A 22,229-nucleotide genomic window follows, 5' to 3' on the forward strand; every position below is an offset into this window, starting at 1 on the left:
AGCCAGCCAAGACTTCAGCTTTCTGACCAGGCATTTAGAGACACAGAACCTCTTTATTATCTATCATCTGTGGAGTCAGATCAACAGAAATGTATCTATCACTTGTAGATTTAAAGAGCAGCAAACAGTTCTGCTGGCAGAAGACCAGCCATGGGCGGAGGGCACCCAAGAGCTCAGAGGATGAAAAGGGACTCAGCTTGGCTCTCTGGGCCGAGAGTTTCACTCTGCACCTGAGTAACACTGATATAATCAGCCTGGCTGCTTAAACATTCAACCTTCAGAGTGAGTGTGAAAACAGAATGAAATTGGATGACTGGGCACAATATTCACGCAATACACCTGGTATGTAAGAGCTCAAAGATAACAGACTATTTTCCATTTAAGTAAAATCATGTTGGATGGAATGAGGATGAAATATACAGCGGACGGCACACTGTAGGCAACATGTTTCTGAGACCAACTCCGGACACAGAATGGAGGTCAACCACAGACAATATGATTTGATATGAAAACAAAATTATAGCTGACTAATGGATTTTTAAAGTTCACACCATAGTGAGCTTTGTTTTTTATATATAAGAGTGAATTCCTATAATTTTAAGCCTTTTCTATGACCCCTCTCCTCCAACTTTTTAACAAAACGAAGAAGTACTATTATTAGAAAATCTTGTCATTCAACCCCCTGTTCATTTTACCACATTAATTTAGCACAGAAATGGCAATCCAGTCCAGTACTGTTGCCTGGAAAATCCCATGGACAGAGGAGCCTGGTAGGCTACAGTCTATGGGGTCGCAAAGAGTCGGACACACGACTGAGCGACTTCACTTTCACTTTCTACATATTTAGCACAATAAAGCTTCATACTGATTTTTTAAATTGAATATTCTTTAAAAAATTAAGCACATAGTTACAGTTCAATGCATATGCTTTCAAAATACCTACTTACCATTTTTAATTACACTTCCACAAATAAGTGTATTGACCATGAGGAGCTTTTAAAAAGCTATTTATGGTTTCCATCAAATACACTGCTTACAAGTAAGTATAAGGAGTGTAATGCGCAATAATGACGCTACTAATCCAAACTCTCCATTCACTCCTCATGCTTGACTGAATTAAAAGTTGCAATGACACAACCATCTAACAATTAAACTCCTTCAATACAGTTAACACGGATTTTATTTTGTGGCTTTGCAGTTCTGCCAACAATCAAAAGCACATCACTTCGAATAACTGGAATGAAAGATGTCTTATAAGCTAAAAAATTACTGGATGTCCTCCAAGCAATGAATAAGCTATTCCTTGCTGTGTACAAATTCAGCATTTTAGTGAGGGAATTAACATGAGCATGTTAATAAGCTTAACATTCTAAGGATTTTCTAATCTTCTAATTGTCTAAAAGGATGAGTTCCCTAAACACCTTCCCTTCCCCACCCCCACCCCCAGGGCCATCCCCCATCTGGTATCACCAGCCCCTCCTTCAGCCAAGGCTTCCTGACCTGGTGAAGAGTCACTGATGACGCCCTGATCCAGATACACTGAGCGCTCTCTACAGCTTCTATATCCTTAGCAGAGTTACTCTGCTACGTGGGCATTTTTTTAAAGATCATAAAGAATAAGCTCAAAGCACACGAATCGGGCAGCAGGCAGGATTTAAAAAAAAAAAAAAAAAAGAAAGAGAAAAATCATCTTTTTGCTGAGTCAGCACTAAAACCAGCCATTTTCATTAAGACCCTCAATATCCAAAAGGCCAAAATCTTTGGAGAAGCCATTAACATATCTTATGCGGCTCATTTAACTGTTCTGAAGAAGCAAAAAGAAACTTAAGGAGTTAAATTATAAGCTCAAATGTTCGGAATTTTCTTTATTTAACAAAAAATTAGGTGAGAGCAGTCGAAACTTCCTTGGAATGTTTTGATCCCGTAAACTTTAAAGTCATCCAGAAAAAAACCTTCAGACCTAGATCAGCAAATAAAAGTCTCGTGCGTGCTCAGGAGCTAAGTTGAGTCTGCCAGGCTCCTCTGTCCATGGGAGTCTCTTGACCATGAGGAGAACACGCCTGTTCTTGCCATTTCCTCCCCCAGGGGATCTTCCTGACGGGGGACGGAACCCATGACTCCCGAGTCTCCTGCACTGCAGGTGGATTCTTTACCACTGAGCCACCTGCGTGTCTTGTAGGTTTTTGTAACTCTGTACATGTTACAGAGGCTGTAACACTTTACACAGAACATAAAATTCGCTGTCATTATTTTTAAAGTGAAGATATTAAACAGAAAATGAAAGGTGCATTGGGGAACAGCAGTCCCCTCAATAGGGGCTTCCGTTCATCTACAGCCCAACCATGGCGGGCCCATCATGTGGACCACGGGCATATAAGATGCTCAGGTTCCCTTGGATGTACCAAGGAAGCATAAACCTATAGTAGCTCTGGCTCTCAAATTAGGCATAGTTTATTAAATTTCCTTTCTCTGAAAAAAAAAAAAATCATCCAGGAAACTCTACCAACCATACTGTTTGATTCACTGTAAAACCTGTTCCCACCTATGGTGAGAGATGATTAAAACTTTTTTTTTTCTTTTTCTGTAACCTCATTTTGGATGGGTCCCTAATTTCAGAGAAGATGCTCCATCAGGTCCTACAGATAACTTCTGAAAACAATCTGTTGTCATAAACACTGCTATGGAACATCCACTATTTACAGGGCATGAATGAGTATTGTAAAGTTCAAGGGCCCCGCACTCTAAAGAAACAAAATCACAAGATCGAGGTCACCCACTGGGGAACTGTTTATCCAACCATCGGGCATAGAGAAAGACTAGCAAAGGGGAAAAGTCCTAAAAAGTTGGCGGGAGTGTAGACCAGAACAGAGTCTAACATCAGAAGGCAATTTGGCAATCTTCATATCAAAAGCATTAAAATATGCATATTCTTTAACAAGAAATCCTTGTTTCTTGAGTGAAGCAGGGGCAGAGGCAACAAAACCATGAAAATAGATAAGACTTTCTGAAAGAAGCCTGAAGCAAGAGACCCAAACGCACCGTCTCCCCTCCTCTTTCCGGTCTAGAGTCTGAGCATCACACTGGCGAAAGCCGGGGAAGGAGGGCAAGCTCATCTGTGTGGGCAGCTTGGCCTCGGGGACCCTTTCCAAGCACAGCTGAGGACCATTCATGGCAATAAAGTCCTGAGAACCTACAGAGAAGCCCGGCGGGCAGCTCAGGAGATGCTGGGCAGGATGAGGCGGAAGGCAAGCCGCTGCTGTCAGCTCTCCAGAGGTCTTGTCGCGGCGGTAGCAGTTACTCCATATCGGTGAGGTGGACTGCTGTGGTTTCTACTCTCCATCGCGACGAAAAGGACATGGACACAAAACTGACCTGCTCAACCAGTCTGTGCACTGGGGACTGCTTTTTCTTTGACAAAAACTGCAGAGACAGCAGAGTTCTCTTAGACCCTACACTCAGTTTGCTGGATGTTAACACCTTAGGTTACTGCGGTACATTTGTTGCAACTGAGGAACCAACACTGATATGTTACTGTTACTGCAAGGAGACCCAACCAGTCCATCCTAAAGGAAATCAGTTCTGAATATTCATCGGAAGCACTGATGCGGAAACGCCAATACTTTTCCAAGAGCTGACTCATTGGAAAAGATCCTGATGCTGGGAAAGATTGAAGGCGGGAGGAGAAGGGGACGACAGAGGATGAGATGGCTGGATGGCATCACCGACTCGATGGACGTGAGTTTGAACAAGCTCCGGGAGTTGGGGATGGACAGAGAGGCCAGGTGTGCTGCAGTCCATGGGGTCGCAGAGTTGGACACAACTGAGCGAATGAACTGGACTGCACGCGTTATTCCTATTTAACTAGTTTTACCCTAATGCCTTTTTTTTCCGTTCCAGGAAACTATCCTTAGCAATGCCCAACTCTTTCTGACTCTGTGGACTGTAGCCCCCCAGGTTCCTCTTCCAAGGAATTTTCCAGGCAAGAACACTGGAGTGGGTTGCCATGCCCTCCTCCAGGGGATCTTCCTGACCCAGGGATCGAACCCACGTCTCTTATCTCTCCTGCATTGGCAGGCAGGTTCCTTACCACCTGTGCCCCTGGGAAGCCCAGGAACCTGTCCAAGAGATCCCATGTCTTCGTGGCCTCCACTGACCCGTAGCAGCTTCTCTCAGACTTTCCTTGTTTTCGATGGTTGACAGCTGTGAGGCCAGCTGATCGGGTATTCTGAAGGATGTCTCCACTCCCTCCCCCTTCAGGACAAAACCCTGTCTGGTATCTTTCTCAGATTACACTGGAGCTATGGGCTCTGAGGAGGGGGACAACAAACGTGGAGCGACAATTTCTCGACATTGTATGAAAGGCACAGGTTGTCAGCTTCACATCACAGATGGCGTTAGCTTTGATCACCTGGGCGGGGTAGCAACTGCCAGGCTTTCTCACCACCATTTCCATGCACTGCTCTTTGGAAGTAAGTCATCAAGGGCAGCCACTCAAAAGGTAGGGAGTCAAACTCCAATTCCTTGAACAGACAAATATCTACATAAATTATTTACAATTCTTCCATAAGGGAAATTTGTCTCTACTCTCATAAGAATATCAAGAAGAGATAAGAAACCCTTCCTCAGTGATCAAGGCAAAGAAATAGAGGAAAACAACAAAATGGGAAAGACTAGAGATCTCTTCTAGAAAATCAGAGATACCAAGGGAACATTTCATGCAAAGATGGGCTCGATAAAGGACAGAAATGGTATGGACCTAACAGAAGCAGAAGATACTAAGAAGAGGTGGCAAGAATACACGGAAAAACCGTACAGAAAAGATCTTCACGATCCAAATAATCACGATGGTGTGATCACTCATCTAGAGCCAGACATCCTGGACTGTGAAGTCAAGTGGGCCTAAGAAAGCATCACCACGAACAAAGCTAGTGGAGGTGATGGAATTCCAGTTGAGCTCTTTCAAATCCTGAAAGATGATGCTGTGAAAGTGCTGCACTCAATATGCCAGCAAATTTGGGAAACTCCGCAGTGGCTAGAGGACTGGAAAAAGTCACTTTTCATTCCAATCCCAAAGAAAGGCAATGCCAAAGAATGCTCAAACTACTGCACAATTGCACTCATCTCACATGCTGGTAAAGTAATGCTCAAAATTCTCCAAGCCAGGCTTCAGCAATACGTGAACCGTGAACTTCCTGATGTTCAACCTGGTTTTAGAAAAGGTAGAGGAACCAGAGACCAAATTGCTAACATCCGCTGGATCATCGAAAAAGCATGAGAGTTCCAGAAAAGCATCTACTTTTGCCTTATTGACTATGCCAAAGCCTTTGACTGTGTGGATCACAATAAACTGTGGGAAATTCTGAAAGAGATGGGAATACCAGACCACCTGACCTGCCTCTTGAGAAACCTGTATGCAGGTCAGGAAGCAAGTTAGAACTGGACATGGAACAACAGACTGGCTCCAAACAGGAAAAGGAGTACGTCGAGGCTGTATATTGTCACCCTGCTTATTTAACGTCTATTCAGAGTACATCATGAGAAACGCTGGACTGGAAGAAACACAAGCTGGAATCAAGATTGCCGGGAGAAATATCAATCACCTCATATATGCAGATGACACCACCCTTATGGCAGAAAGTGAAGAGGAACTAAAAAGCCTCTTGATGAAAGTGAAAGAGGAGAGTGAAAAAGTTGGCTTAAAGTGCAACATTCAGAAAACGAAGATCATGGCATCCGGTCCCATCACTTCATGGGAAATAGATGGGGAAACAGTGGAAACAGAGTCAGACTTTATTTTGGGGGGCTCCAAAATCACTGCAGATGGTGACTGCAGCCATGAAATTAAAAGACGCTTACTCCTTGGAAGAAAAGTTATGACCAACCTAGACAGCCTATTGAAAAGCAGAGACATTACTTTGCCAACAAACGTCCATCTAGTCAAGGCTATGGTTTGTCCTGTGGTCATGTATGGATGTGAGAGTTGGACTGTGAAGAAGGCTGAGCACTGAAGAATTGATGCTTTTGAAGTGTGGTGTTGGAGAAGACTTGAGAGTCCCTTGGACTGCAAGGAGATCCAACCAATCCATTCTGAAGGAGATAGCCCTGGGTGTTCTTCGGAAGGAATGAGGCTAAAGCTGAAACTCCAGTACTTTGGCCACCTCATGCGAAGAGTTGACTCATTGGCAAAGACTCTGATGCTGGGAGGGATTGGGGGCAGGAGGAGAAGGGGACGACCGAGGATGAGATGGCTGGATGGCATCATGGACTCGATGGACGTGAGTCTGAGTGAACTCTGGGAGTTGGTGATGGACAGGGAGCCCTGGCGTGCTGCGATTCATGGGGTCACAAAGAGTCAGACACGACTGAGCAACTGAACTGAACTCGTTTATTTATTTGAGCATTTATTTATATCAGTGTGGATTCATAGATACAGAGTTTATATCTGGAGTTGAAACCCCAGTGCTATGCTATTTATTTGTGGTCCGAATTGTCTCAGCTTTGGCCCCTGGGGCACATTCGGGTAGACCTATGACATCCTTGTTTTCTGAACACTTCCTTAACTTTCTGCTTTTCCGTATTTTTATCGGTGAGATGCCTTACTTAAGAGCTGTTAGGGGGCGATCTGTGTATTCAACCCACACCGCACAGAAGAGTTTCACGTTGGGGGTTCCGAGCACCTGAAAAGGTGACCCTATTTGGGAACAGAGTCATCGGAGATGCATTGTACTGAAAAGAGTGTCCCCGAATCCAGGGTAACCGACGCCCTTACAAACAGGGGAGACGCAGACACAGCACACAGGAGGGGCAGGCACCACACCCCGACAGTGAGGGCAGAGGTCAGGGCGGCGCTTCTCACAGGCATCCGAGACGGGGCGCTGGCAAACGGGCACGAGGCTCGGCGCGGCAACGCTCGGCACTCCCTCTGGGCGAGGGCGAGGTGTGGGGGCAGAGTTTTCAGACGCTCCTCTTCCCTGCAGTCTCCAGCCACCCGCTGCTTGCTTAGAGCACTCCTTGCCCAGCGCACCTCCGAGTCCAAGCGGTAGCCGCCCATCTAGTACAACCGCCACTTCAGATGCTAAGGACCAGCTCCGTGAAATCCAGGTGCTTGCCAGGTGCCCCGCACAGCAGTTGTGCGGGGTGGACAGGTCCCCTGCGTCACAGAGGACCCGCCAGACTGTGTCAGGCCGTCGTGCGTGGCCCGTTTAATACTCACTTTGTCCCTCTTCCATCTTCCCTAAGTCACGTCTGCAAGTGGCCTGAAGGCTTTAAAACGGAACCGAACACATCTCCGTCAGCTGTTGGATGTCAGATGTTGTCCAACCATCCAGCACTCTGGACCCTTAGCACAGCTTTCCACAATAGAGGACAGCGGAGCCAGCTCTAAGCTTTCAGATGAAGGGACCGCAGTCCCCGGGAAAGAGAAAGTGACTTGTTCTTACAGTGTTAAGACAGGGAAGAGGCAGGCTAGAACCTGGTATATCTTCTCACCCCACAGCTGGGAACCTTTATGAAGCTGAAATCTAAGCCCTGGCCTGGGTAAAGATGGAAACTTTTCTCCCCCTCAGTTATCTGGGAGAAGGGGAACTGGATGTGATGGACGGGTATCTGGCACGTTTTTGTTTGGAAATTATCTTCATCACACAATTCCAGTTGGTCTGCGTTTTTACGCCTATGTTAAAAAATCAAATGGAGTCATTAAGCGTAGGCCAGCGTGTAAAGCCTCTCTCCCGAGTGTGCATTCCTCTTGTAACCCCTAGAGCTCTACCATAATCCTCCAAATTATTCAATAATTACTGTGCTTCCCCTGGGGTCGCATTTGGCAACAAAATACTGGTCTAAATGAACCAACGATATGACCCAGAGAATAACACTTATGTTCTTAACTTCTTAGAAGCAAAAGGATACGAAATACTTCCGAGGTGCAAACTGGGAGCAAAGTGAAGGGTTTGCTCTGGGGATTTGGAGGGTGAGGGGAGCAGAATGACAAAAGGAAGGAGGATCTGGGACTTATTCCAATAATGAGGGCCATCCCCTCCCCCACGAACCTCCGTGTATCAGGCCAGTCTCCACTCCAATCCCAGTTTCCTCCCATTTTAGGCGCGGCTATGGCCACAAGGAAAAAAACCAAGCATATGGCTCTGCCCTTCTGGACATTTCTACAGTGTTGGCTGGGCTGGTTTGGAAAATCCCATTTCATCTCCTACAGCTACGTGACCTCAAGTTGTCATTTCCAATAAAGTATGCTTCCACGGATTTTTATGAACATAGACAAAAGCTGCTACAACCTTTTTTCTTCCCCCCCCAAATCTTTCAAACCAACTGTAGTTGCTATGTAGGGTTATTTGTTTCTAAGGCAACAGCGTATATCTAAGTACTAATGGCCTGTCCTTTTGCCAGGCAACAAACAGCCTTGTGATGCAACTGCACCTGTCTCAGCTACGCGTTGCTATGGAGACGCTGCAGTTGCCATGGCTACCATCACGCTAATCGCCTAGCAAAGGCAGACATACAGCGGTCTTCTCAGAGGGCCCAGCTGTTCCTCTCCATCTCTTGCTGAAGACTGATTGTCCAGGGCCTGTAATGGAATGCTTCTCAACCGGGACACACAAGAACTTCATCAAGGCTGTTTCCTGGGACCCCTCTGTGCTCCCTCAGTCCCGGGAAAGAGCCTGTACCAACACTGGCTGTGAAACCACGGCCATCTACGAATTCACGCCGTTCCTCCTGGGTACAAACGTGGAGCCTGAGGCTCAAGTCTCCTAACTGGGTGGTGACAAGGGAAAGATCTCTACCCAATGAAGAAAAAAAACAAAACACTTTCGGCAGTACTGAGGGACAGACGTCTAATCCGAGCACCAGGCAAGAGAAGACCCATTGTAAAACCTGGCTCCATGTTATATGGCTACTTTTATAGACTCTAACATTAACCAATTTTTTTTTTTAAGTGACAGGTCACATAACCTCCCCTCCTATTCTCTCTCTGTAAAAAGGGCACCGTGACCTCAGTGCCTGAAAACAAAGGCGCATGCGAGGAGCAATCCAAGTCTCTACGGCCCTTTGCTGTTTTCCCAGAAGAGGCAAACACCACGGAACCAAAACAAAGCCATCGCCCCGGAGCACCGTCCACATGGAGACAGGGGGATGGCAACAACTCAGGGCGCCCTTCCCTCCAACACCTGCAGACACTCTCCCTCAGCGGACGGGGAGGCAGAGGCCGCACACCCAGCTCATTCCTGGACGCCCACCCCTACAAACCACCCCATACTCAGATGTTAAGGCGGTCAACTTTCCTGTGCAAACGTCTCTACCCAGGGAGACGTTATTTCAGCCACCACGGAGCCTTCCAGGAGACGCGTTCCTCCCAAGCAGCAGACGCGGTAAGGTTTGCAGAAAAGACAACAACGGGTAATGCCTCCAAGAACACTTAACTTCTTTCTCATTCCCCAGTCATTTTTAAGGTCACAGAGCCCATTAGTTTCAGTACCTGCCTCTGCCAAAATAACGCAACTTCAGCAGACCAAAAAACCCAACAAAAGGAGCTTGAAAAGAGGAGTCTGAGCGCCTTACCTTTGATATGCCTGAGGAGAGGCGGGAGGTGTGTTGAACACATTCGAGTGTGGGTGATAAGGTGTCTTTTTCAAAGCCTGAATTAGATTTTGTCTATACTCTGGGTCTATGCACCACAATGACCCTTTCCCGATGCTCTGTAAAGAAAGTCAAAGTAAAAAAGTTATTAATACAGAGACAGCAACTGGTGTGCGGTAAGCAGATGTGGGCTTCCCTGGGGGCTCAGATGGTAAAGAGTCCTCTTGCACCGCGGGAAACCTGGGTTCGATCCCTGGGTGGGGAAGATCCCCTGGAGGAGGGCATGGCAGCCCACTCCAGGATCCTTGCCTGGAGAACCCCATGGACAGAGGAGCCTGGCGGGCTACAGTCCACGGGGTTGCACAGGCAGACACCACTGGGCGACTAAGCACGGCACACGCAGATGTACAGCTCTCACCAGAGGCACTTTATGTTTTTTAAAGCTCTTACTTCTCTGCTAGCTGTCTGCCAACCTTAACTATAGTACTCCTGACCTTTAAACACCATGCATGCGCTTCCGTGTACTCACATTAAGTCTGACAAAATGAATATGTTATTTCCAGGGGAGGTTGCTACAACAATATTGTCATTTTCATACCCTACATACCAAAACCCTCAGTTACCTTATTATTTTTCAGTGTCAACTTTGAAAAACACGTATTCTCTTTAAAAAAGTGAGTTTCAAATTTGTCAGCTATCAAGGGTTGAGGGAAAAACAGGGTAGAAACACTCTTAAAACTCCGTTTCTGCTTTGAAAATTCAAGAGCTAGGTTTTCAAACCATATTACATTGCTGCCACTTTACAAAAACAGAAAAGTAATCCACTTGTTTTCTTCCTGCTTACAAAAGAATGACGTCGAAGCTTCAGATGGAATTCCGTAATGACCGTGCCCAGGAGACAAAAAGACCTCAGGCACCCGCGGTCAGCCTTTAGCCAGAATCCAGTGTTTGTTTTTTTGGATTCCTCAGTTCTGGATCCAGACCTCAATCTTCAGAAGTCAAAAACTTTATAAAAATCCAAATCTTCTCAAACTGGTTCCACAGAAAGAGAAGGACTTAGTCTGAGGCCCGCTCTCAGTTGGAGGCTTCTTTCTGAGCCCAGCATCTCATAAAACGCACGGAAGTCCTGCCTCTATGACCCGCTGGAACTGGCTGCTCCCCTTTCAAGCGACCAAATGTACCCAAGCTGTTTGATAAGGTCATGTGTAAATGTTTACTGATTTGGAGAGAAAAGAAGTCAAATTATATAAACCCACACCCGCCCCACAGTTCCAGCCAACAGACCCTCTAATTTTCACAACTATTGTACTACAGAAAGATGTAGAAAGCAAACAAGAAAATCGTTTAGCTATTAGGCAGGAGCAAAAAAAGCCCAAGAAAATCCCTTAGAAGGAGAACTAAAAATAAGTTATTCCCAAAATCTTTAAAGAACTTTAAAAAGTGTGTAGTTCAGTCATCAAACCAAACAGCTCACTTAGCAACACAGTCGCAGAGCCCCTTCAGGTTCTTTACGCCCAACAGCCCCAGTGCGCTGAGCACGGGGAGCTGCTCAAAGGCAAGGTCAGGGGCTCAATCCTCCAATCACCCTCATCACAGTTGCAGGCCTGACCCCGCCCCCCCTCCCAAACACTGTCCCAGTCGGGCCAGCCTGCCTGGGCTAAACACCAAAGTCCCCAGTTTAATCAGCTGGATGTTTAAAGACATGAATGATTTCAACTTTGGAAAATTCAGTGTCCTTACGTGGCCCTTCCCTTTCATGCACACATTTTCAAGCCCAGAAGAGTTCAATTCTGAGTTATGACACTTCCCGGGTAAAGCAGACAGGCCACCAAAAGACCACACCTGGCCCTTCCATCCTGTCCTCGGAAAACAAGCTGTAGAGCAGGGGACTGCCTTTCTGATCCCCTTGAAGACAAGGCCCGGGACCGCTGGCTGGAGGGCCAGGGCCCACGCGCAACCCAGACATTTCTGAAGGGAGATTATCTCGGTTCTGGGAACCACATGGGAGCTTTTGTTTTCATCAAGGTGGTTTTCAGGGTGGAGCCGTTTAATCTTACAGGGAACAGAAATATGACAAAGAAATGAAGGGAAATAACAATGAGCCAAGAATGCAGTTTCTCTGACCCTTAGTATCTTGTGGATTATACTACACTATCATTTACCAAAAGAAAAAGGGAAAAACACCGCAGGACTAGGGTGGGAGAGGTGGTCCACAAGGTAAGCCATCCAGGTACCAGAGGTCGGAGGAGCTTCAGTAAGAACACAGTCCTAAGGCTAGGTGCTTCCTGCGTGGCCTTGGGTAAATAAGGGCCCCCGAGAAAGTCCTGGCTTCCTTAATGGCAAAATAAAGACCACCCCCTCCCCACGAGACTGCTGTGGGGCCTAGGAGGGCAGACAGGACGGGGACAGCGGAGAAGGTAAAGGCGCTCAGTGAACGGTGGAAGGGGCCAAGGACAATTCTTTTTGAACAGAAGCACAGAGGTGAAGCTGGCCGGACAATGCTTCCCGTATCTGATTTTCCCAAGATGAAAGAAGCGACAGGGTCCAACGGAGGAAGCGGATGGCGCCGCCGGATCAAGCAGCAGTCTGCCCCATGCCTTTGCACGGGCTCAGCAAGGGCCCTCTAGAGAGCTTTCTCACTTTCTAAGACCTCCTTCACTTCATCACCCCTCACTCCTTGTTACCTGCCTCTGCTCTGGAGGCCAGTCTGACCCCCACCAGAAGCCTCCTTTCGCCCGGGGCCTCTGCACGGTGGTCACCAGGCTAAGGTTCACCTCCAAGCTTGGTCAGCACGTGCTCACAGCATCTGTTTGCTGCAGGCCTGCTCCTGGGGCTGCCACAGTCCTACGTTGATCTGTTCTACATCTTACAGTGAGCGGGCTGGGAATGGGGATGGATTGCCACAGACCAGACGCTGATTTCAATATCTTATACGCAGAATTTTCAGAGAGGAAAGAAATAAGCCTAAGAAGCGTCTTCAGGACACACCCACGGGGACGCCGAGGAACCTCGAACCCCTCCAGTGCTTTTCCACTGGAGAAAGCCACAGGCAGAGCTTGGCAGGAGCCGGGGGAGACTGGGCCCCCGTCTGATTTGCAAGCATTCTCCTTGGTCTCATGTAACAGCTCAGAATAGTAAAAAGGTTGACTTGAAAACTTTTAACATGGAAATATGCAGAGCAGAGAATGCTCAGGTTTATTCAGCCAGGAAAAATTACATTTAATGCCCCTCACAGGAGAGAAAAGGATGTAATTTGATTAGAGTTGCGTAGTAAGTTTGAGGGTCAGAGTTTTTAGAATTGTATGCATCTCATCTTAAGAATATGGGTTTTTTTTTAAAATCATAACAGAGGATGGTGCACCATTAAATGTTAAGGAATTCAAAACAATAAGGGAAGAAAGATCTCTATTCATAGGTCCATTTACATCTTTAAAAATATTTGTATTTATAAATATATTTATATTTACAGCGATAAAGAATCTGCCTGCCAGTGCACCAGATGCAAGAGACGTGGGCTCAATCCCTGGATCGGGAAGATCCCGAGAGTAGAAATGGTGACCCACTCCAGGGTCCCACTCCACCCATTCCAGGATCCCTGTCTGGAGAATTCCACGGACAGAGGAGCCTGGTGGGCTACAGCCCATGGGGTCGCACAGAGCTGGATACAATTGAGCACGTAGAGGCAACATATTTATATTGATATTTATAAATATCAATGTTATTTATGTTATAAATATAACATAAATATCAGTTCAGTCAGTTCAGCTCAGTTCAGTCACTCAGTCGTGTCTGACTCTTTGCGACCCCATGAATCGCAGCACGCCAGGCCTCCCTGTCCATCACCATCTCCCGGAGTTCACTCAGACTCATGTCCATCGAGTCCGTGATGCCATCAGCCATCTCATCCTCTGTTGTCCCCTTCTCCTCCTGCCCCCAATCCCTCCCAGCATCAGAGTCTTTTCCAATGAGTCAACTCTTCGCATGAGGTGGCCAAAGTACGGGAGTTTCAGCTTCAGCATCTTTCCTTCCAAAGAAATCCCAGGGCTGATCTCCTTCAGAATGGACTAGTTGGATCTCCTTGTAGTCCACGGGACTCTCAAGAGTCTTCTCCAACACCACACTTCAAAAGCATCAATTCTTCGGCACTCAGCCTTCTTCACAGTCCAACTCTCACATCCATACATGACCACTGGAAAAAACATAGCCTTGACTAGACGGACCTTAGTCGGCAAAGTAATGTCTCTGCTTTTGAATATGCTATCTAGGTTGGTCATAACTTTTCTTCCAAGGAGTAAGCGTCTTTTAATTTCATGGCTGCAGTCACCATCTGCAGTGATTTTGGAGCCCAGAAAATAAAGTCTGACACTGTTTCCACTGTTTCCCCATCTATTTCCCATGAAGTGATGGGACCGGATGCCATGATCTTCGTTTTCTGAATGTTGAGCTTCAAGCCAACTTTTCACTCTCTGCTTTCACTTTCATCAAGAGGCTTTTTAGTTCCTCTTCACTTTCTGCCATAAGGGTGGTGTCATCTGCATATCTGAGGTGATTGATATTTCTCCCGGCAATCTTGATTCCACCTTGTGCTTCTTCCAGTCCAGCGTTTCTCTGATGTACTCTGAATAGAAGTTAAATAAGCAGGGTGACAATATACAGCCTTGATGCACTCCTTTTCCTATTTGGAACCAGTCCATGTCCAGTTCTAACTGTTGCTTCCTGACCTGCATACAGGTTTCTCAAGAGGCAGGTTAGGTGGTCTGGTATTCCCATCTCTTTCAGAATTTTCCACAGTTTATTGTGATCCACACAGTCAAAGGCTTTGGCATAGTCAATAAAGCAGTAGTAGATGTTTTTCTGGAACTCTCTTGCTTTTTCCATGATCCAGCCAATGTTGGCAATTTGATCTCTGGTTCCTCTGCCTTTTCTAAAACCGGCTTGAACATCAAGAAGTTCACGGTTCACGTATTGCTAAAGCCTGGCTTGCAGAATTTTGAGCATTACTTTACTAGCATGTGAGATGAGTGCAATTGTGTAGTAGTTTGAGCATTCTTTGGCATTGCCTTTCTTTGGGATTGGAATGAAAATGGACCCTTTCCAGTCCTTCAGCCACTGCTGAGTTTCCCAAATTTGCTGGCATATTGAGTGCAGCACTTTCACAGCATCATCTTTCAGGATTTGAAACAGCTCCACTGGAATTCCATCACCTCCACTAGCTTTGTTCGTAGTGATGCTTTCTTAGGCCCACTTGACTTCACAGTCCAGGATGTCTGGCTCTAGATTAGTGATCACATCATCATGATTATCTGGGTCGTGAAGATCTTTTTTGTACAGTTCTTCTGTGTATTCTTGCCACTTCTTCTTAATATCTTCTGCTTCTGTTAGGTCCATGCCATTTCTGTCCTTTACTGAGCCCATCTTTGCATGAAATGTTCCCTTGGTATCTCTGATTTTCTAGAAGAGATCTCTAGTCTTTCCCGTTCTGTTCTTTTCCTCTATTTCTTTGTATTGATCGCTGAAGAAGGCTTTCTTATCTCTTCTTGCTATTCTTTGGAACTCTGCATTCAGATGCTTATATCTTTCCTTTTCTCCTTTGCTTTTCGCCTCTCTTCTTTTCACAGCTATTTGTAAGGCCTCCTCAGACAGCTATTTAAATAAATATAAATATCCATAAAACATTTATATATATGATATATATTTCATATAAAATATATATTTAAGACCAAAAAAAGTCTGTCAAGGAAGGGCTTTCTCATCCACACAAACACATACACACATAGTTTGAGAAAACTAATGTGCAAAGTAAAAGGAAAAAAGGAGTAAAAACATATGGAAGAAGCCAAATTGGTTTAATTAAAAAGCACCTGAAGAATTAACAGACAGTCCCTTGTTAGCAATAAAAACATCAGCACATAACAGCAGACCAGAAGAACCTATACTGCAGAAAGAACTGATTAGTGAGAAAGGCTAAAAACAGGAGAGAGAGAAGGAAAACATCAATTAAATCTTCAACCTGACTTCAAGAAACGACCTGTTTTTCCCTGGAGGTCAGGGCCCAGCACCGCCCCAGCAGCCCATGTCTCCCCCGTGTCCCGCTCAGCAGACCCGCACGGATCAGGCTGCCCAGCTTCACTAGGCTGTGCGTCAGTGAGGTAAGGACCATCCTTTAAACATGGTTTACACACTGTGGGCCACACTGCGTTAATGGGGCGTGCAGTTACATTAATCGGGCTTCCCAGGTGGCAGTAGCGGTCGGGAACCCGCCTGCCGATCCAGTTGTGGGCTCGATCCCGGGGGCAGGAGGCAGCCCACTGCAGCGTTCTTGCCTGGAGAATGGACAGCGGAGCCTGGCGGGCAAAGAGTCAGACACGCCGGAAGCAACTCAGCAGGCACGCTTACTGGGCTCTGGGTCCAAAGAGGGTGGGGGACGTTGTCTAGGAGGAGGGTTTCCGTCGTCTTCGCATCACTTTGAGGGGGAAAGCCCTCCTCCAGAACTCCCCACACGCGGCAGCCGCACGGGGGACGGGCCAAAGAGGCGAGAGCCGCGGGGCTGCACGCCCGTGTGCGGTGGATCTGCATCAGTCCCCTTGCGTGAACTTCAGCTTTACATCGGAGCACGGCTGAGGGACAGTGCTGCGCTCGGCTCAGGGTTTCAGCTTTACATCGGAGCACGGCTGAGGGGCAGCGCTGCGCTGGGTTTCAGCTTCATATCGGAGCACGGCTGATGGGCAGTGCTGCGCGGGGTTTCAGCTTCATATCGGAGCATGGCTGAGGGGCAGCGCTGCGCTGGGTTTCAGCTTCATATCGGAGCACGGCTGAGGGGCAGTGCTGCGCGGGGTTTCAGCTTCATATCGGAGCACGGCTGAGGGGCAGTGCTGCGCTCGGCTCAGGGTTTCAGCTTTACATCGGAGCACGGCTGATGGGCAGTGCTGCGCTGGGTTTCAGCTTCATATCGGAGCATGGCTGAGGGGCAGCGCTGCGCTCGGCTCACGGGTGCAGTACAGCGACTTAGGCACGCGCCTCTGTCAGACGCTTTTCTCAGTCAGGTGGGTACACAAGACGGGGCAGAGTTTCCTGCCCTATACAGTAGGTCCTTGCTGGCTACCCGTTTTAAACATGTCAGTGTGCACAGGTCGGGCCCAAACAACCCCTCTGGATGCTTCGGAAGTGCCAATTCCGTGGGTGTTCCCCGCGCCGCCCACTGCCCTCCGCTCCCTCACCCATATGGTACCCACTGCGTGCCAGGCACCATGGGGTACGTTACCAAAGACAACACAGAGAGGCCATTGCTCTCTTGAAGCGGGGATCCTGGGGGGGCAGAAGGCAGGAAGTCAACAGAGCTCAACAGACCGTGACGCCCGCTGTGAGGGGGCAGAGGGTGGCGGGTTGGGAGACCCGCCCATGCCATGTGTGACACCGTTGTGTGATGATCAGAAGGAAGCGGAGGGGCCCGGGAAGGAGCGGGGAAGGCCTGATGGCTCGCCCAGCCCAAGGGGACCAGGTGGCAGAAGCGATGGGGGAGGGAAGCGAGGGCGGCTTCGGGGAGTCCTCGGGAGAAGCGGCACGACCCGGTGATGGATGAGACGTGGCAGGTGAAGAAGAGAGACAAATAAAGGCTTGATTCGAGTAAGTAGGTCAGAGACGGATGGGATGGGGCTGGGGCGACTCGGGGGAGAGGACCTGTGTGAACACAGCCTCTGAGACGTCCATGGGTGAAGGGCTGCTGACTGAGGACACGCGCCACTCTCTTCCTTCCGCTGTCACCGAACTGCCCTCGACCTTCACAAAGGCAGATCGGACACAGAAAGGGGGCTGGAGGTGGTCTGGCTTTAGAGGCTTCCCGTCAGCGGATCCCTCTGCAGCTGGCACTGGTAAACATTTTCTTAGAGGATCAAAATAAGCATTTCAGTCCTCGTAGGCAGGCAGTCTCTGTCGCAACTACTCACCTCCGCCACTGCAGGATGGCAGCGACCCCAGGCACAGCTGTGCTTCCGCGACATTTAGTTCACAGAAACACAGGCCACGGGTGGCTGCTGCCTCCCTGCAGCTCTGCCCTGGAACCCCAGGGTCAGACTCAAAAGCTCCTACAAGTTTAGGGACCAAAAACCAGGAAAGGGGGTCTTCCCAGGCTAAGCGAGTCGGGCTGCGTTCTGGGGGATCAGGTGGGGAGGGGTTGCCAGCTGAGATCTAAGCTGAGAGCTCTGCAGGGAGGGGCGGGAGGCAGTCTGGACACTCACTGCAGCAGGCGAGCCTACCGCGCAGGAGACGGGCGTGTTGTTGAGCTGCGCACAACCCCTCTGGCACAGACACGGGAGTCAGGGAGACTCGAGAGCAAGCCCTGTGCTGGGCTTGCCAGCTGTGTGGCCCTGGGCAAATGACTTAACTGCTCTGAGCTTCAGTTCCCCATCTATAAAACGGAAAGGCTGTAATTACACCGCTTCACAGGACTGTTGCAAGGATTAAATGAGATAATCCTGTGCCTGGTACGCAATAAAAGCTCAACAAAGCCTGCTCTCAGGATCACGAAGGTAAAATATTACATAGCCACCATTCCTTGACACCAGGCTCCAGAAGCAGCAGGCCCTGCCCTAGCGGAAGAGCACTTGCCAAACTGTGAAGTAATGCAAATTTCATCCAAAGGGAGGGAAAAAAAAAAAATCACAGATGGTTGTTTTTCACTGTCTGATAGTAGAGGTGGAAGTGAAAGGCTCAAAATAGAACAAAGCAGAAACCTGGGCACTGGGGTGATACCAGGAGGGATAGGAGACCTTGAAGAAGGCCTGCACTGCTGAGTCTCGAGTCGCTTCTTTGCCCACCGTTGCCCCTGGGTGCCAGGCGCATGTGGCAGACCAATGCTGCCCAGGACAGGTCCCTGCCCTTTGGAGTGTAGCCCTACCAACCCCTGGGGGGAGGTCTGCCCTGCACGCTGCCCTGGGGGCGGGGTTGACTGAGGGGGTGAAGCTGGGCGGGGCAGAGTTGCCATGAGCAGGAGGAGCTGGCCTTGGACGAGGGGAGGCTCTCTGGTGGGGGTGGGGGTGCTGGCTCCCAAAGCCGCCCCTCCGTTCTCTGGGTCTGGGGGCTCAGGCTGGAAACTGAAACCGACAGGGTCCACACAGTCGGCCCTGAGGACATTTGGAGCTTTACAGGTGGGGCGCCTGAGGATGACGCTTCCCACCAAGCGGCCTTTCTGCCCAACACTCTGAGTGTTTCCCCAGGTCTGCGAGACAAACGTGAAGTCCTCTCCTGGAAACGTCCAGGAGTGCTCCCGCCGGGCCCTGTGCAGCCCCCACGGGCCACCCCCCAGGGACCGCCCCCCACAGGTCCTGCCTTTGGGCTCCTCCTCGCAAACCGGGTCCTGCCGGGCTCCTCGGGGAGAGACGAGGAGAGGAGACGAGGGGGGCAGGCGCTGATGCCCCCACAGCCCCATGTCCCCCACTCCCACCAAACCCCTCCTCAGCACCACACCAGAGGCTCAGACCCAGACTTCGGTGGGTCACATGCCCACTCCAAAGTCCGTGGCCCGAAGGAATGGCGGTCCCTTGTGCCTCATTTTGAAACAAGCAATTTAACAACCCTTGTAAGCAGGATACAAGGCAGGGTCCAATTTTGTTTTAGGATTTGCAGAACCTCCAGAAAAAGACAGCAATGCACAGCTGCAGGCCACGGGCACTGGCCCTGCCCAGCTCGCCACCTCTATGCCTCCAGCACCTGCGACAGCAACTGTCGTGGAGAAGGAGCTCAGCAGACATTTTTGAAAAGAAATACACAATTAAAAAAGACCGCACAAGCCGGCCAATGGGGTACACACACACACAGAAACACACACACACACAGGGGGTGTACACACACACACATTCTGTCAGCCCAGCTCCTCCCGTAGACCCGCCCTGGGCCAGGCTCCCTGCTCAGGGGCCCCTCCCGCCCCCCCAGGCTGCCCCGGGAGCCCCCAGTGCTCCCCCAGCCTTCCTGTCCCTCTCCCAGCAGAGCCCCAGGACAGGGTCTGGCTTTGCGAGGTCCGGCAGGTGAGAGGCACACACCCCTTGCAGATTCTGACTGGTGACGGGGCAAGAGGCAACACCGGGGCTCCCGGGGAGCATTCCAGAATGCAACTGCACAGCAGAGGGGCCCGCTCGTGTGGACCCTGTCTCCACCGCCAGCCTGCTGTGGCGGCACCAGGAACTAACCACGTGGCCTCTGAGGCGGGCAGTCTCTGCACCTGCACACTAGGGGTAAAGCTATTCTCTCCCAGTGTCCCTGGGCTCAGAGGTGATAACACGCAGAACGCGCCTAACACCACCGCCAGCGTGAGAAAGGCGCTCAATCAGTTTGGTTCTCCTTCTCGTCAAAGGACATCCCAGGGAGTTTGGGAGATTCCGGAAAAAACCGAGAAAAGTTATCCTAACAAGTGACACCATTCCACTTCAAGATGCTTACTAGCCCCCCTGTCCTAAAATTCTGTAATTTATAATCTAGAGGCTTCGGGCGGCAGGGAGGGGGGTGGTTAAAGTTTAAAACTATTAAGCAAACGACCTGAAGAACCAGCCAGGTGCCTGAAAGAGGGGAGGAGAGAAAGAGGGCAACGCTGATCATGAGGCATTTTTTTCTAGATAAATCATCGGTCATTTCCCACGACGAAATACACAATTACTCCAGAGGAAAGCCTTTTTCCTTTAAACACACATTTGGATTTCCCAAATGACGTGCAGTGTTTTAAATGTCCCACATGGCTCCCTAAACACTTCGTTTTCCAAAAGCAGAAGGAAGAGGAGAAAGAGGCATGGCACAGCTGGGCCGCACAGGCGTCTCTCTCAAGACCCCGGCCCGGTGGGTGGCAGTCTCGCTTCACTCTGGGGAGGGGTCTTGCTGGCGGAAGGGCAGCCCCAGCACCACCACCCCAGCTTGTGGGTGCCAAATGCCGGACACAGAGCCCCTGACCCACAGCCACGGACTATTTCCAACTCGCTGACAAGGCTGCTTCTGAGTATCAGATCCACAGACCTCTTCCACTCGTGCAACCATCTTGCTATTATTTTACAGACGTTGTCTAAAAGCTGGGAAGCTGGAACCCAAGAGGAACAGGTCACGTGTGCAGTATTCAGACACCTGAGTTCCCTGGTGAGGCTCTTTCACAAGCGTGCCTCGGCTGTCTCTGAAAACCCCTCTCCCTTCCCCAAACATCCATGGAGATGGGGGAACAGAGCAGGCACAGGTGGGGAAGAAACTTTCCAGGCACCAGGAAAAGGCTTCATCTCTCCAGGAGAAGGTGGACAGACGGACAGATAGTGTGTGCGTGTGTGTGCGTGTGCGCGTGTGTGTGCGTGTGTGTGCGTGTGCGCGTGTGTGTGCGTGTGCGCGTGTGTGTGTGTGTTGAGCCAGAGCAGGAACAATCAGTCATCTCCTTGCATTAACACCTAAATAAAACCAAAACAACCAAGACTCGCCCCAAACCAATCCACCTTCCGGAGAAACCTGGCGGGTGGAGCTGGGGGGCGGTGGGATGGCAGAAGGCGGCCCCTGCCCTTCAGGACTCTCTCCTCCACCCACTGCAATGCTGACCTCCACGCCCATCACTGATTCCCACGGGGGCTGGGGGAGGCCAAAGGGAGGGTGACTCGGAAGCACATCGACCCCTGGAGGCTGGCAAAGTGTTTGGGCTGAAATGAGTTACTTTTGTTGCTCTCCAGGCGACTGGCTTCCCACTGCCAAAGGCAGTCTACAGCCAGTCAGCTGACAGCAACCAAGAATAAGATGATCACCCAAACACCTAAAACACACCTGCTTATGAATCCTGTCAAACACACCAGTGGGAAGTTCTAATAAAGAAAAGGGAGCACGCGCACGCACGCCCGCGCGCGCGCACGCACACACCACCCCCCGCCCGCCTCATACTCAAGTCTGAACATCAAAGACCTGGCATCTTTAAAGTCACTGCTCTTAACCAACTAAATCTTGCGATTTTTCCCGATCCATTTCACCAATCTGTCCTTTGGGGACCTTTAGCAAATGAAGGTCAACTCTTCTTCCACTTCTGAAACATCACGGTGTCACCTGGGCGGGATGAGGAAGAATCCAGACACGTGAAGTTTACCCAAGTTTCATAACCTCCCCAGACTCTCAGGAAACATGAGGAGCTGATGGTCTTATATACCTGTAGCACCAGCCATGCTGGAACGCTTCGAGGAGCAAAATAACCATTCGAATAAAATCAAAAGATGCTCTAGCATCAAACCATTCTATCTTCCCATCATGCACAGAGAGGATCTATGGACAAACAGATTCTCCGTGACCATTTAATCGCTAATAACTTTATTAAAGAGACAGACACGCAAATTTACAAGGCTGTATTTGTCACCTGATGCATTAATACGACAGGGACGGACAATATGTGATAAAGGTGCTGGGCATGTGGAGATATTCCTTCTTTAAAATAACAGTTGCTTGCATCACACCTACCACCTTAAAGCTAACACTGCGTAAGTAAACTGCAAAGAGGCTACATGGCAGAACGTACACCAAGTTGCCTTTTTTTTTTCCCAATTTAAAAAGCAAACTTACTTAAAGTTGGTAGGAGGAGAGATAAAATTCACCATTCAATACACTGACAGAAACAATCGGCTATTTTAAAAGTTCAAGACCCAGGAAAGAAT

The 22,229-nt window shown here is 49.1% G+C and overlaps 1 protein-coding gene across 19 annotated transcripts in view; it reads right to left on the reverse strand.

The window, feature by feature from the left end:
- FOXN3 (forkhead box N3) overlaps positions 1–22,229 on the reverse strand; it is a 446,930-nt gene that overhangs the window by 183,808 nt on the left and 240,893 nt on the right. For all 19 annotated transcript variants that reach the window (XM_069597307.1, XM_069597297.1, XM_069597300.1 and 16 more), the window contains one exon: positions 9,568–9,704. In XM_069597307.1, coding sequence (XP_069453408.1) covers positions 9,568–9,704 — 137 coding nt within the window. The remainder of the gene's footprint in view (positions 1–9,567; positions 9,705–22,229) is intronic.

Source organism: Ovis canadensis, chromosome 7 (assembly GCF_042477335.2).
Source record: "Ovis canadensis isolate MfBH-ARS-UI-01 breed Bighorn chromosome 7, ARS-UI_OviCan_v2, whole genome shotgun sequence".
Taxonomy (NCBI): domain Eukaryota; kingdom Metazoa; phylum Chordata; class Mammalia; order Artiodactyla; family Bovidae; genus Ovis; species Ovis canadensis.